The sequence below is a fragment of the Trematomus bernacchii genome, unplaced genomic scaffold (genome assembly GCF_902827165.1).
Source record: "Trematomus bernacchii unplaced genomic scaffold, fTreBer1.1, whole genome shotgun sequence".
NCBI lineage: Eukaryota > Metazoa > Chordata > Actinopteri > Perciformes > Nototheniidae > Trematomus > Trematomus bernacchii.
Genome location: NW_022987973.1, coordinates 10,474,022 through 10,489,189, shown reverse-complemented (window position 1 = coordinate 10,489,189; position 15,168 = coordinate 10,474,022). Strand labels below are relative to the sequence as shown.

General features: G+C 40.4%; 1 protein-coding gene across 1 annotated transcript in view; it reads left to right on the top strand.

Moving 5' to 3' along the window:
* igdcc3 (immunoglobulin superfamily, DCC subclass, member 3) overlaps positions 1-15,168 on the top strand; it is a 54,016-nt gene that overhangs the window by 26,792 nt on the left and 12,056 nt on the right. Inside the window, exons 3-7 of the mRNA XM_034117042.1 lie at positions 4,318-4,462; positions 4,579-4,709; positions 4,920-5,057; positions 9,236-9,394; positions 13,150-13,315. Coding sequence (XP_033972933.1) covers positions 4,318-4,462; positions 4,579-4,709; positions 4,920-5,057; positions 9,236-9,394; positions 13,150-13,315 — 739 coding nt within the window. The remainder of the gene's footprint in view (positions 1-4,317; positions 4,463-4,578; positions 4,710-4,919; positions 5,058-9,235; positions 9,395-13,149; positions 13,316-15,168) is intronic.

Genomic DNA, 15,168 nt, shown 5'->3' with positions numbered 1-15,168 from the left:
GTGTGAGGGAGGGAAATGACATTTCTAACATGGGAGCTCACTGAAGCCTTGCACCGTAGCTGCAGGTTTGAATGGTGCCGTAGGATGCATGTCCTTCTCTTGGCGTCATTACCTCCGTCATATCAATGAATCATCCCCAGGAAACAAATGGAAGTGTTTCATCAGATTGGTTGATTCGGACATTGCTGCAGGAGCCGTCACAGGAAACCGCACAGTTTGGGCTTTTAATCACGTTCTTAATTATTCTCTGGTGTGCGTGTGTTTAACTGAGCAATAAGAAGATGGATCATTACTTTTGGGCTATTAGGCAAAACATAATGCAGCAAGAGGTCATTCACATAATCACCATTTAATCTACATTTGTTCATTAGATAAATCTGAGTTGCTTGGATTGGAAAAGAAAAAAAATCAACCATCCTAAATATTTAGCACTGTGAAATTGAAGGATTGGGAAATTAATCAACATCGACTGCCTTTTAAGCTCCTCATTGGCTCTCGAACCCAATAATCAGCGCTTGAATTTGTATTTCATCCTTCATATGGCTTTGTGACTTTTCATGATGTGACATTTTGACCTAAATGTTACTAAAACACATCTTAGCCTGATGATGTCTTTTAGCGTGCAGGTGTGCTTCTCCCTTGATGGCTATTATTAGATGACCAGAGTTTTGACACAACCCTATCTAGCTATCTGTCAAAATCACCACGCTTCACATTTTGTGTCCGTGACCTTTACTCGTATTACTCCCTCACTTATTATTCTTTTCGTGGTTGTCACGGAGACATATGTTGAAGGAGCAATTGCGCACTTGTATGTATGGATTTCTTTTTAGTATGCACCCCAACCATTCTCTCCATTATTGCAATAATTAGACCTGCTCAATTGACGCCAGCAGCATCACGCTGGCAGTGGACAGTCTTTAATCATGTGTCTGTCAACACTTAGCAAAGGAAGAGCGAAAAACAGGAAAGGAGCTTGTCCGTTAGCGCTAGTGTGTCGGCGTGAGTGAGAGTTCCTCGTGTGTGTCTATCTTCTCCTGCAGCAGAAGGGGGATCGATATGGTTGTTTGTTTCTGTTGAAGCAGCTCTTTGCATATGTTTATATGTCTGTGCTGTAGCTGCGCTTTATGACTTTAGATTGACTCTGCAACCTCTCCAACAATAAAAAGCCACATGCACAATGCAGATTAGGAACGGCTGTTTCCCTCTGCATCTAGCACAGATGGTTAACAAGTCTCTCTGCTTCTGTACGTGTTTATCTGTGTATGTAACCCTATTGTGATTTCTCAGATTGTGTCTGATCTACGAGTGTGTCGATAGGCGCAGGGGTGTGGGCCTCTTAGAGAAGCCATGTTTTATGCATGAAGGCCAAGGGTGGGGCCCGTTAGGGGGGTTTAGTCGGTGGACACACAACAGCCAGATCTGCGGACACCATGACTACTTGGCAGAGATTCCCAAGAAAGCTCCCATAGGCACTGTTCCTCCTTTTTAACTCCTTTGTTCCTAAGCATTCAAGTGCAATTGTGTTTCTTTCTCCATGTCCCCAGTGTTCCCAGTACACATGGAAAGTAAAAACAGCAGCATGTGTGTATCTCAATTTAAGACTGAATTCGAAGACAGCAAGCGTCTTTGATCAGATCTGTCACTCACTATTATGTTTTGAAGGGTTCCTAGCTGTCTCACTGCTCCTAACCTTTCTGCAGCGACAGTGCCTTCAGGGCTTTGATTCGATGCCTCACTCTGCCAGTCTCTGCCCCCGGCTCCGTGTTACGACAAGCCGATACAGAAAGTATTTCTGATTGCTTTTGTCAGCGAGGGTTGAGTGAGAACCCATGAAAATATTCTTATGGGCAAATAGACTGTCTTGTGAGATATACAATAATTTGTTTGAAATTATGTTCAGTGTTTTACACATTAAGTGAGATGATTAAAATGCCTAGAGCTTGCAGTTTGCTGTGGTTAAAGAAAACTATTATTATCTAAAGTACATATCAAAAGCTGCATATGTGCTATAATACTCATTTGGTGATAAAATCTGGTAAATGTTCTCTGTGACTTTTAGGCTGTCTAAACTTCACAGTGAGGTTAGCCTAAAATGTTTTATGGCTAGAAGGTTGTGGGTCCCAGGTGGAAAAATTCAGTTGGGCCCCTGAGATAGGCACTTAAGCTGAATTACCCCAGTAAGATATACAGCTGTTTAAGTGTGGCCTCATAGTACAGGGGCCAAAGGAAAGATATGAGCCCCTGTCAGGCTGAGTAACAGTCAGATTTTTTGGGGCGTACTTTATCTTGAGCCAGTGGAAACAAGTGGACGTGCTATCTCTTCTCTCAAAGAGATCTTGTAGTGTAGGAAGTGAAGCTGTCACTGCTGGAAAGATACTAAATTATAATGGTTAAATGTTTGTATTAAAGCGCCATACATCCAATCAGAGATCTAAGGTCAAGTCGTGTTGGAGAATGCCCCACTTCTTATTAGGCTCCTAAATGGAATAATCGAAGTGCTAGACCACTGTTGCAGACACATGGGTCTAAAGTACTGCCACTCTTTCTAAAGTATCTGTCTGTGGTCCATTAAAACATTTTTTGGTGGTTTGGTTTTATTTCCAATCAGACATATATTGTGCTTTCTCTTTGTTATCCCCTTTCCAAATATGAATGATAAGTAAGAAGGGATTGAAATCCATTCCCAGTATATAATTGTCTGCTGTGCAAAATAAAGACAAGTGGGAACAGAAATATAAATAAGTGAAAAGACAAACAGTCAACAAGCAGCTGTCAGTCAGAAATAAACTCGTTCTGCAAGTAATGAATTGACGCCGGCTACAGGTTAGGAAGAGCATGAGGTTATGAAATAATAAGGGTCTGTCCCTCTTGTTATGCTAACAGTGTTCAGATAAGTCCTCCTGTGTCCTAGTTAATTATGGTTGACGTTTAAATGAGTACACTTGTGTTGAAGAAAGAGGGAGAACTGTGGAAGAAGAGGGCCTCTCTCTAATTGAGTTTGTCGCTGGCTCCACCTTCAATGTTGCTTTTGTTCTGCCGCAAGTAGAAATGTGAAGTGCAGCTGAGTGAGGCCCTCTGTAGGGATATCGATACTGGTTATGCTACATAGCAACGTGTGTGTGTGTTTGTTGTCTCTGTCTTTGTGTTAGTATGCATCTTTAAAAACATGCCAGGTCTACATGCTGAATGTCAACATATGGCAGGAAATCCATACTCCCCGTATCTTACATTTATATCGGCATGTATGTAGACATCACCTTGAGCACCTGATGACTCAGATAGAGTTGTACATCAGATGCTCCTATAGCTGGAACATGTTTCTTCTTAAAGGCTCAGAATAACTGTTGCATCACAAATCACTAATTAGATATTCCTTTTGAAAGAAGAAGCTATATTTTTGCATTTATAGAGAAAATAATCTCTTTCAGTTGTCTTCTGTCGCAAGTTACTTCTGTCAACAAATAACTTGCTTGGATTAAAAGAAAAATTACAATGCGATTACTCTCAACCTCAGTGCAAGGGAACAATATTTGCGGACAAAAACATTTAAGTGTCTCCATTTGTGTAGAAAGAAAACGTTTTATAAAGTTTTATAAAATGTTACAGTCCTTTGGAGAATGCAACAACAGGACAGTAATAGGTTGTAGCCATCATAGAAAAAAGCTTAAAGTGGCTCCCCTTTAGTATCTAAGGAATGTTCAAGGCATTATTATAGTGGCTGTGGATGTCAGTATAAGTGTCAGTCTATGTGTCCTCCACCTTCAATCTTGTAGTCACACAAGCTGTGTATCTTTCTGAACAAAATATTTTTCTCCATAAAAAGGAAAGAAGAGAATGGCTTCAAAAGAATACTTTACAGCTGGCACTATTTCTCCTTCTCATCTTCACCACACTATATAGTCATTTATCTGTTTAGTACTTTGACGAAGCTAGCAGTATGCACTTTATGTCAAGCGCTGTTAAAAGATGATGCTTGTACCTAAATACAACATTCCTACACTTGTATACTTGTTCAGCTAGTCAGTATTCACATCCTGTGAATCATTATCTCTTATCTTGAGCTTGTGAATGCACTTAGTCATTGCCACTTCACACAGCTTGTGAAGCTCTTTTACTTTACCCTTGCAGATATATAGACAAGATTGTAAAGGACAACATTAATATGTGAAGAAAATACTCCATATTTTCTTGGTTTATACAAATTTGCAGCGTGTGAAGCTGTGTGTTCTTGCAGAAATAGTGCTTCCCTGCAAGCTGCCAGGCTTGCTGTTGTGATGTTTACGAATTAATATCCCGCTCTCCCTCTCTCTACAGCCATGGCAGACTTCCATGAACAACCGGAGTCAGTTCACGCTGAGGAGGCCGGCGTGGCAAGATTCCAGTGCCAGATCCACGGTCTGCCAGAGCCGCTCATCAGCTGGGACAAAGACAGCCGTCCGGTGGACACCAAGGACAAGAGGTTGGAGCAGACCACATCACAGCCTGATACTTAGAGATTTTAGATGGCAGCATGTTATCGTCCATTTACCAGGTCTCACCGTATTTGTCTCCTCCTGCCTCTGTTTTCTCTCGTAGGTACACCCTCTTGCCGACAGGTGTTCTGCAGATCACAGGTGTGCGTGACGAGGACAGTGGAAAGTTCTGCTGTGTGGCTCATAACAGTGCAGGAGTGAAACACAGCACCGAGGCACTTCTCACTGTATCAGGTCGGTGCATTTGAATCTTATATTTCACATCTACATACCATGAGCATGCTATCTACCCAGCATATCCCTAGATTTTTCCAAACCTATTGTTCTCCTGTCTCATTCAGGAGATATCGAGCTAATGCACTCTAGAGAAATCCAATTATAGGATGCCATCCATCATGCTTGGTCCCATCTTATCCCCCCCTCTCCCCCTGTGTTTTTCTCCAGGCTCTCAGTCATCTGTTTACAAAGAGCCTATGATAGTGGTCGGTCCGGAAAACCTCACCCTCACTGTTCACCAAACCGCCATCTTGGAGTGTGTTGCCACCGGATACCCCCGACCCATCGTGTCTTGGAGCAGACTAGGTGAGGAAAAAAATCCAGATCAGATCAAAGAAACGACCCCACAAGGTGCACATATGGATTTTGAATGTTTTATTCTGTGCAAGTGTGTTTGTGTTTCTGAGGATTCATGTGTCACTGAGCCCTGTGTGCGTTTGTGCTTGAGAGATCTGAGAGTTTTGTGTGGGTTGTATGTGCTTGGTGTCCTTGTGTGTTTGTATGTTCTCTGCAGCACAGCTTTGATCCGTCCTGCATTGTGTAATGTACATGAGCGCACAGAATACATTTGATACAATGGAGCATCCATTCAACATTAGGCCTTGGGGCTAAACATTATGTTCGTCTTTGTGTTGATAAATGCATGCTTCATCTCCTCATGAAGTTGAACCTCCTTCGTAGCACCGACGAGCATCTGAGTAATTGCTATGAGGTGCTGAAACATATACCATTAGTTTCCCCCTCCCACATTTTGTCTTTACTATCACTCAAGGTTTGTCGTGACCATTTTTCCAATCAGGTATCTATTTTCTTTACCTATTATGCAATCTGATTTGCTGCTCCAAATGTAAATTGCAGCCCCTCCCAAGCATTTGGGCATAATCAGATTGAGGGTATTGGCTTACACAATGTCGCTAGAATGAAATGCTAACACGATGGGATTTGTATGAATTAGATTACGGCAGGGAGGCTGGGATAAGGTGCATAATGAATCTGATAGTTTCACATCAGTCACTCTTAATGCCAGAGTTTGTTTGCTGCTATTCATTCAACAGCACCACAGCCCACTAGCTTGTGCTCTTTCTCTTCTGACACTAAGTTAATTAGTGCCTGACAGAGAGAAACTGATTGAGGGGGCAAGAGAGAGAGAAAGAAATATAGTAGAAAAAGGCAAGAAAAGAACAAGACGGCTTTTGATGAGACAAAAGCTCTCTGGACTGAGAAGTTAGTTTGAGATAATGGAAAAAATGAAATAATAGCAATTAAACAAATCGTAGTGACAGACGCAGAGCAAAACGGCTCGGCAGGGAAGCTAGAGTGATTTATTGCATTTCAATAATTTGTCATGATTAATTACTAATATTGTTCTCTACATAATCCATCACCACCAGATTACATCTTCATTGGATTACGTTTAATAGATTTGTGTGGATTGTTCACTTCACCTGAAAAGCTGTGAGAGGGACTGTGTGTTTTCTGTGATGCTTTGCAATGTAGGACCAGTACATATATCTGATTAAAGAGCATCCCACAACTCATATTTTCACATTAGCTTGAGGCTGATTTTAATTGCATTATTATTTTTCACTGAATTTGTCCAAATTGTCTGTTTTATTGTTGATCTTGTTATTGTTAATCCCTTTATAATCCCTTCATAATCTATATTGTTTTCTATGTTTTGTAATAAACACATGAGTGTTATTTAAAGGAAGACTTAATCACACAGCATAAACTAGAACTGGCCATGCTTTAATCATTTTCATTAAAGATATAAAAGCGCTGTTTTGTGACCATATGGTTTTTATCCCTGACTGGAGCTCTTGATTGCGGTCGAATAGTCCATTTAGCTTAGGAACCTTCCTAACGGAGTGAAATGACCCGGAAGTCCCTCAGTGGCAGCCATGATAAGTGCCGTTCGAATTCTCTAAATTAAAAGGAAAGGAGGTTTCAAACTTCCTTTATAACCTCCTTTAGCTTAGGAACCACTGGACCTCCCTAACCGAAAGGAGAGGAGAAAATGCTGCCCCACAATGCCTTGCGGCCGCGGCATTTGCCGTCACACAACAGTCGGCCGTTTACGGAAACAACCGATTATGAACGAGAAATTATATCATGAAAGTTACGGTGCTTATTAAGCATTTTAAAACGTATGTGGTAAGTTGCCAAAGTGCTTTGTTTTGAACGTTCATCAGTATTATAATCAAAAAGAGAAATATGAACGTTAGTTTTTACTGAAATGATCAAATAAAGTCAACATTTCACAGTCTTTACTGAGCTGTCTGGGGTTTGTTCAACTTTTAAAAGATGTTTGAATGGTGATATACTAGTGTATATGATATACACAGTGATAGATGTTAAGGACTAACGTTTATAATAAATACATTTGTATTGATTTTAAGATCTTTTCATACAATCATACGTATTGGGATCATTTGTATTAATGTGGACCGGAGGGAGAGGGTGACGAGCATAAGTTCCTTTTTTATTTCAATTCCAACTTTGGTCATGAAGAATATGTTTCTCTGTTGTCCCCGTTCATAAAGCATAAAACAACAGCATCAGAGCACGGTGCAGAGTCTCTAGATGAGTTTACAGTAGTACAGTAGTACTCGTTCGTATTAAACATCCATGTTGTAGTCCGCTGTATAGAAAACTGTAGTTTCCATAGTTTCCCCACAGCAGCAGGCGCACATTTATGACCTCCGCTGGCGCATCATAAACACGTCGGATAGTGAAAGTGCAGTCGGATTCTCTAAAGTACCGCAGTCTCTTCTCCTAAATCCTTTTGAATTCTCCTATTCACTATCCCTTAACCCCGTGACGTTTCACTCAGAGGTCAAAGGATAGACGATAGGGTTAGAATTTAGGAGCTGATTTTTTGGAGTATTCGACCGCAACCCCGGGTCTCTGCATGAGTCCAAAATGGTGGCGATCTCCCTGCCTTCCTGACTGGCCTTTTAACACGTCAAATCTGGACCATACAGGCTTACAGGCTGCAGATGGAAGTCATAAATAGGATCAGTATGCCCCCTTGGCTAGGGCTGCTCGATTATGGCAAAAATCATAATCTCGATTATTTGGGTCAATAATTGATATCACGATTATTAAAAAGGATTATTCATTTACTTTGAAAACATCAATTTATTGGAGAAAAAAAATGTGAACAGTATGTTTTTAACAGTTGATTACCCTGAACTTTAAAGGTAGGGTAGGTCAGTTTGAGAAACCGGCTCGAGATACACTTTTTGTTATATTCCATGGAATGCTCTTAACATCCCGATAGCAATGAATATCTTAAGTGCTTTGACAAAAAATCCATAAAAAAATGTCATCTGTGGAAGCCGTGGTACTGTAAAAAGCACGACCAATCATTTTAGCCGGCCCGGCTAAAATAACTGGATGGCCTACCTGCCTGTCAGCCTTCCATCTGTGCACAAACTTATCTCGTGCCCTCATTGGTCATGTGCGCGTTCGTGTGTGTTGGAGGAGGGGCTCTATAAGGAAGAGGCAAATTTTTTCCGGCTGTGTATTTTCAAATTCTGGCGTACTCGAGCTGGTTTCTGCAAAGTTACCTACCCCACCTTTAAGTATAATTCCACTGAAAAAAAAAAAAGTAATTTAAAAAAAAAAAAAAAAAAGTAATAATAAAAAAATAATCGTTTTATTTCGATTACGTTGTTTTCGTAATCGTTGCAAGCCATAATCGTAATTGCGATTAAAATACGATTAATTGAGCAGCCCTACCCTTGGCCCCATAGCTAATATCAGAGGCAGACTGGTGTCATTGTTGGGGTAGAGACTGCAGATAGAAGCACAGGAAAGTGTGAGTTTATCATGTAAGTACAGCAGGAGGAGGCAGCTACAGTATGGATTAGGGAGATAGGAGATTAGACGCTGCAGTTAGAGTTCCTGGCCCCCCCGGTGGCGTAACTGTTTAAAAGCAAAAGTACTTTGTTAGACAAAGGCATAAAGAAAATAAAGTTTCAGCCCAAGTGGGAAAGCTTTTATTACCTGAACACCTACTAAAAAAGCTGTACTTACAATAACAAATGAACAAACAGATGATGAATGTCCTCTGTAGGATGTCACCCTGACAACAAGTTACCTTTAAGACAACTAATTAAAGCATGAACGCCGCTCACACAGCACACAGGAACTCAGTGAGCATCCTTTCTTTATTACATTTGAGTCTGTTGTATTTGCTGCTTTGTCAAATGATCTTACAATTCTAAGGATGACACACTGGGCTTTGATAGCTGCATCCCTGACCGATAACAGAACGACCATTGCCTCTTTCTGACTTGTAAACGTTGTTTTATTCTTTCTTGCTGGGGATTCAAGCCCACTTTGACACATTTACTTCAATGTAACATGAAAGCATACTGTAGATGTGCACACCTGGTCCTTTTCTTCTGCTGCCCTACATACAGTTATTATTTTCCCATCCTTCTCAATTCGTCTCTCTCTCTTTCTTCCCCGGGTAGACGGCCGTCCCATCGGTGTGGAGGGCATCCAGGTACTCGGCACAGGGAACCTGATGATCTCAGATGTGGGTGTGCAGCACTCAGGGGTCTACGTATGTGCTGCTAACAAACCGGGGACCCGCGTTCGTAGGACTGCTCAGGGACGTCTGGTGGTCCAAGGTGAGGATTATAGGAAAGTGCTATTTTTCAAAATGTTGTGTAGGAGTCGTGGAGAGAAACACAGAAATACAGCTGGATTCAGGTGATTAGGTAAAGCTTGTGGATTCTGTGGGTGGACCCCTGTGTGCAGGCACTCGGACTGCCATGGGATAACTTCACCGCCTTCCCATCCTCAACACAAAGCATTTCTAACATTGCTTAGCTAGGTAGTAGCTGCTTCGAATAGTGAGATGGGTTAGATGCAAAGGCTATATATCACTTTATGCTTTGGTGTGTACATGTGTGATGATTAAAAGTGTATTTAAATGTCATTTTACTTGACATTTACATGTATCAAATCAGTAAGGTGGATATAATTAATAATGAAAGAAAAATAAACCTACAACATCAAATGAAGCAGTCATTTTTGTAAAACCAACCTTTAAGTCACTAAAATGTTGTTTAAAAAAGCTTTTACCAATGTTGCCCCTTCCACACGGACAAGAAACCATGAGCAGTTTAGTACATTGGAGGCACATGTAATTGCATCTTTTATGGCAAAAACCTTTTTCGAGATTGGGTGAACAAAGCATGTGTTTTGTGTCCAAAGGGATACTTGTGATCAGAGATAAAAAAGCGTCTGTTAGGAGAAGGTTTATAGACCAAGTTGGCATGAATTCAAGAAGCATGCTCGAAACAATAATCTAAGCAATTCTTTACACTTATATTTCACAGATAAATCAGAGGATAAGACATGTCAATGGTTTGCTGGTTTTGTTTAAGTCTGTGGAGCAAGTATTGTTAGAAGATATAAAAGTTTGCAGGCATGATTTACTGTGTCTTTGCGTCAAGTATTCTCACTTCACAATCTTTTATCACAGCGTGTTAATCAAGTTCTGCCACAACTTGACACATTCAACTAAAGGACTGTATTTCTCTGCTTCTTTAGTGTGGTAGTTATCAGTGTTTTCCCCTCCCTATGGACACACACATAGAAAAAAGCAATTTGCGCGTATTGAATTGCAGGTTTTGATCTTTATAACTCCTTTGAGTTTAGTCTCTCAGTCCAACAATATACACACAGTATCATCAATACAATGTAGTCTTACTCATATACATTTGCTTTATAAAGTGCAAATGTCAATCCTATAGTTGTACTCTTGCTTTGCAAAGCCCTGTAGTAACCTGATGAACTCTGTATAAGAGGTGGATGTGTTAGGATCAGATTGTTACCATGCAGCAAGGACAACTTTGTGAGGTCTAATTGTATAGCCACTCTCAATTTCACAACAAAGCAAAACTCCAACGCAGGTATATCCAGTCCAGTAAACCTTCAGTATATGAATGTAGGGTATTTTTATATTGGAACAAAACTATAAAATATGTTGTCAATAAATTGTCATTTGTATAAATTATATGTATAGTTAATTTGTTATACCATGCAAAACCGGTATTGCCATTTAAGCCTCCGAAGATGCTTTTTATTATTCTACTTTTCTTCTGCTTTATTATTCTCTCCGTGCATTCATCTTCAAACGAGTGACGTAACCTGTACCAGGAAAGTGTTTGATGATAGGCCAGAGAGATGCATGGCTTGACCAATGGGATTAGCCCAGGTGTGGGTGGCCCCCCGGTGCTTTAATTGTCACCAAGCAGGAACATACAGCATCTGCCTCACACTCACATATTGATCAGATGGACCAGGCTTTGCTTCAGCTCATGGCAGTATTGATCCTGGTCAATATTTCATTTTATCTGCCTATCAAGTCAGAGACAAGTGTCACCCCAGCAGGAACAAAGCCATGGATGTTAATCATGTGTCAATGTCTTAGGGTTTGAAAAAACGGTGTGCTGTTACCTAAAATCAGTGTAGGAGATGCTTATTTCATTATAGGAAAATACAAAGCTTTAGAAACTAAAGGTTGTTGAAAAATTATTATTTTGAAGTACAAATAGTCTAGTGTCCACTTGACACCTCTGTGAATATGAGAGGTTTTAAATGGCTATCAGTTCAGAAAGAAAGCATAGCGGCCAGTAACTCCAACCAAATGAATGCAGACGAGAGTACTGCTCATTTATGTTCATTTTAAGGTTTTCCTTTGGTATACAAAAATAAATCCAAGCAAGTCACAGTGTCACAGCCCAAAAGGAAGAAAAAGAGTGAGATGTATGGAAGGTGCTGTGATCCAACCAACACCAACACAGGTGCAGATTATTACTTTCATCAAGGTCCCTTTGACCTTCACCCTTTAAGACGGTCCTGAACGTACACGCTGAGTGAGAGAGGAAGAGAGAACGAACACAGGAAAGAGGACAAGATGAATATAAGGACCCTCACACTGTCAGCAGCCATCATGCAAGTGCATGAGGGCCCCTTAGCTTTTCTAATGGGAAAATCGAAATGCTTACATTGAAAAAGTGTCATAGAACATTTTTTCCATTCTTTATGGACGGGAACACCAAGGAGGACAAAAGAGCTTTACCTTGAAATGAACAAAGCTCACAATACATTGATTGTTGCCTAAGACTTATATGTGACATTCTGCCATAGACCTTTGTTTTTGCACAAAATATATTTTTAGTGACATGTTCATTCAATCCCATATACACAGCAGCTACATGTATAGCTCACATGTGCACCAAAAAGGTATTAGTCCGCTGCGAAAAATAGTCCCTAATAAATTGCACTACTTACTTCTGTTAAAGAAACTAACTAAAAAGATGACCTGTGTATTTGTGACTTGTTTTTAAGATGTAACGCTGGAGGAATGGGCTTGAAACTAATAAACACTTAAGCTTTGCTCTTTATGAACAACTGTTGCCATTTGAGACTCATGCAGGGTTTTTCTTAGCATTAAAAGTCACTTAACATAATTGAAAATTGTATTATTGTTAAGGTGAAATTTTACAATTTGCTCTTACCAGGTAATGATGATTTAAATGATCTGTTTTTTTTACATCATCCAATATGATGGTCCTAGTGTTCAAGCTTTCTACCCTCTAGTGATTACATATTATAATTACCATAAAATTGTTCTTAGTTAATATGGGCATAAATAATTCAGGTTATCAAATCACTGATAATGTCTGGGACAATAACGAGTGCAGAGGAGAGAGTACCTCTCTGTCTGTCAGCTCAAATAAAAACACCCAACCAGTAATTAAACTGCAGCGGATAAAACCGTTATTACTCTGTGATTCAAAGAAAGAACCTTCTCTGCTACCAGAATCCTTTCATATGAATAAGTTATTACCACAAATTGACCATAGCTGGAAGCCTGTAGCATAGGATGAGAGAGGAAATGATGAAACTATGAACTGTAGCACATTATTTTCATGAAAATGTGTTGCTGTTTTAAAGCACAGGGTAGAGCTGTCTTACACTGTCTTGCTCTCTTTCTTCCACTTCTCTGCTCTTCTCGCTCTCTTTTAATTCCCTGTATCTGCATTGATCTGGTGTCTCATATAATCCTGCTAATTGACCCTGTGTTATAGATTGTAATGGTGTTTATACCATACACCTACAGTATAATGCAGTCCGGTGCTTCTTTATTGTAATTGACAGCTGCCTGCCTACAGGGTGGGCTGTCCTATTTCTCCTCTCATTCCCGCTTTGTCTTGCCTTTTCTCTCAGTTTTCTTATTAATCATATTGTTTTTTCTTGCTTTGTTTTCTTCTTCTGACACTTGATATATAACGTTTGGAACCTGTTCAAATCAACCTCTTTCTTTCTCTGGCACTGATTAATCTGTTTCCCTTTCTCCTTCCTCTTTCAGCTCCGGCAAAGTTTGTTCAAGCACCCCAGTCCATCGCTCGGCCCGTCGGCACCACCGCTATCTTCACCTGCCAGGCACAGGGCGAGCCGGAGCCCCAGCTCACCTGGCTGAAGAACGGGCAGATCCTGGAGCCCGGGGGCCACGTCAAACTCAGGAACAACAACAGGTGAGGACAAACATTTTCCCTGTATTCTTACGTATATGTAATCATATAGGAATTCCTTCAGATTGTTCTGGGTTCAGAAAACAATAACCAAACAAAACTAGAGCTCTGCATTACATTTACATTTGGTGAAACTTCTCTTTTTCGGCTTTTATTGACATTTTTTAATTTCAAATAGGAGAGGTCTGCCTTAGCAAAGTTCTATGGCATCATGTTTTTTAAGACTTTTGCAATGCTAACATCTGATATACCAATGTATTCTTCATATTTATATTCTACATGTAGGTATATTTAAAACAGAATGGATAATTCCTATTAGAAGATATGTTGGTACCACTTTTAAAAAGTCACCCTTTACATGTATATTAAGACTCTTTAAGTCGTATTGATGGGAAATAAATAATCAACTTGTGTTGCAGCCTTATTAACCTCTTTATAAATGGTGACTTATTAGAAAGTGGTTCAGTGATCTTATTATTATTTGAATCTGAAAATAGAGCAATGATATAATCCACCACATAATACGAGCTGTCATTAACACAGCGCCGATCTCCTCTCAACCGTGACGACAAACTTGGACCGAGCTCGCAGAAGTAACATGGGTGTCAGTATTAATCACTGCTGCCTTGATCTGATCATTGGCATCATCACATTTTCAATTTATCTGCATAACTGTTGCCTCTATCACGGCAGCTGCTGGAATACACGCTTGCCAAGACATGAGCCTCAATTTATTTGTGCCTTTGTATGCGAGCAGCGTATTGACTGGATGTTGGAGGCTTTCCCATGGCAGTTCCCAGGAATGTCGTTAGGAGGAGGACCCCGAGACAGGCTCTGCTAGTTATCATTCCCAGTGCCACACACTGTAAAACCTGCATTTAGTGGGTTACAGTACTGTAGGTGGACAGAGATCTATCTTGGAGATAATAGAGGAGCAATTACACATTGGATCTACTGTTCAGCAGTTGTAGATGCTGCATGTGAGTTTTACAGAGTGATAGCTGATAAGATGTCATGATCAATAGTTTTCCTTCACATGGTTTCAAGCACTTGAGTGTCCAGCCTGTTGCTAGTACTTCTGGGTGTGTGGTTTTAAACTGTGACACTCCATCCATTAAAGTAAATTCTGCATTTATGCATTCCTGGATGTGGAAAGTGACATTTCTCCAGTCGACCCTTGCAGCCAACCATCCGTGCATTTTGTTATTATTCATAAAAGAGAGATGTGAAGTGAATATATTGAAGTTGCACCCAAAAAAATCAATAATTGCACTCCGTAGCAGTGAGTGAAGGGAGCGGACACCTCCATCGCTCACACACACTGCTCCACTCCCACTTGCCTCCACCAGTCCATATTAGTCAGAGAGATGGAGCGAGGGACTAACAAAGGAGGAAAGAAGAGAGGGGAAGAAATAAATGGAAGGCCGGACTCAGACATATAAAAAAAGAGGAGAAAAATGAACTGGTGGTTAGATGAGAAATGATGAGTCGGCAGGAAGAGCAAATGAGAAGAGAGGGAGAAAGATAGAGCGGGTTCAGAGAATCACAGCGTTTTCCACTTGCCACCATTAGTGTATGCTTTAGACCTGCTATAATGTGGATGTCATGCATCACAGACTCTGCTCTGTGATTGGTTAAGGAGGCAGGTCTCAGCTTGAGATCTACCATTAGCTAATTATCTCATAAACTCAGCCATTTGGAGAGCAGGGCAGCGTGATGTGCATCTTTTTGTATTGTGTAGCTGAGCTGTGAGGAAAACAGAAAGAACACATATCAGTCTGAGTCGTTATCATTATCTCTATTGTCGTAATCATTTGTTAATAGTTTAATGTGAATATCAGTCCTATCCAGAGTGT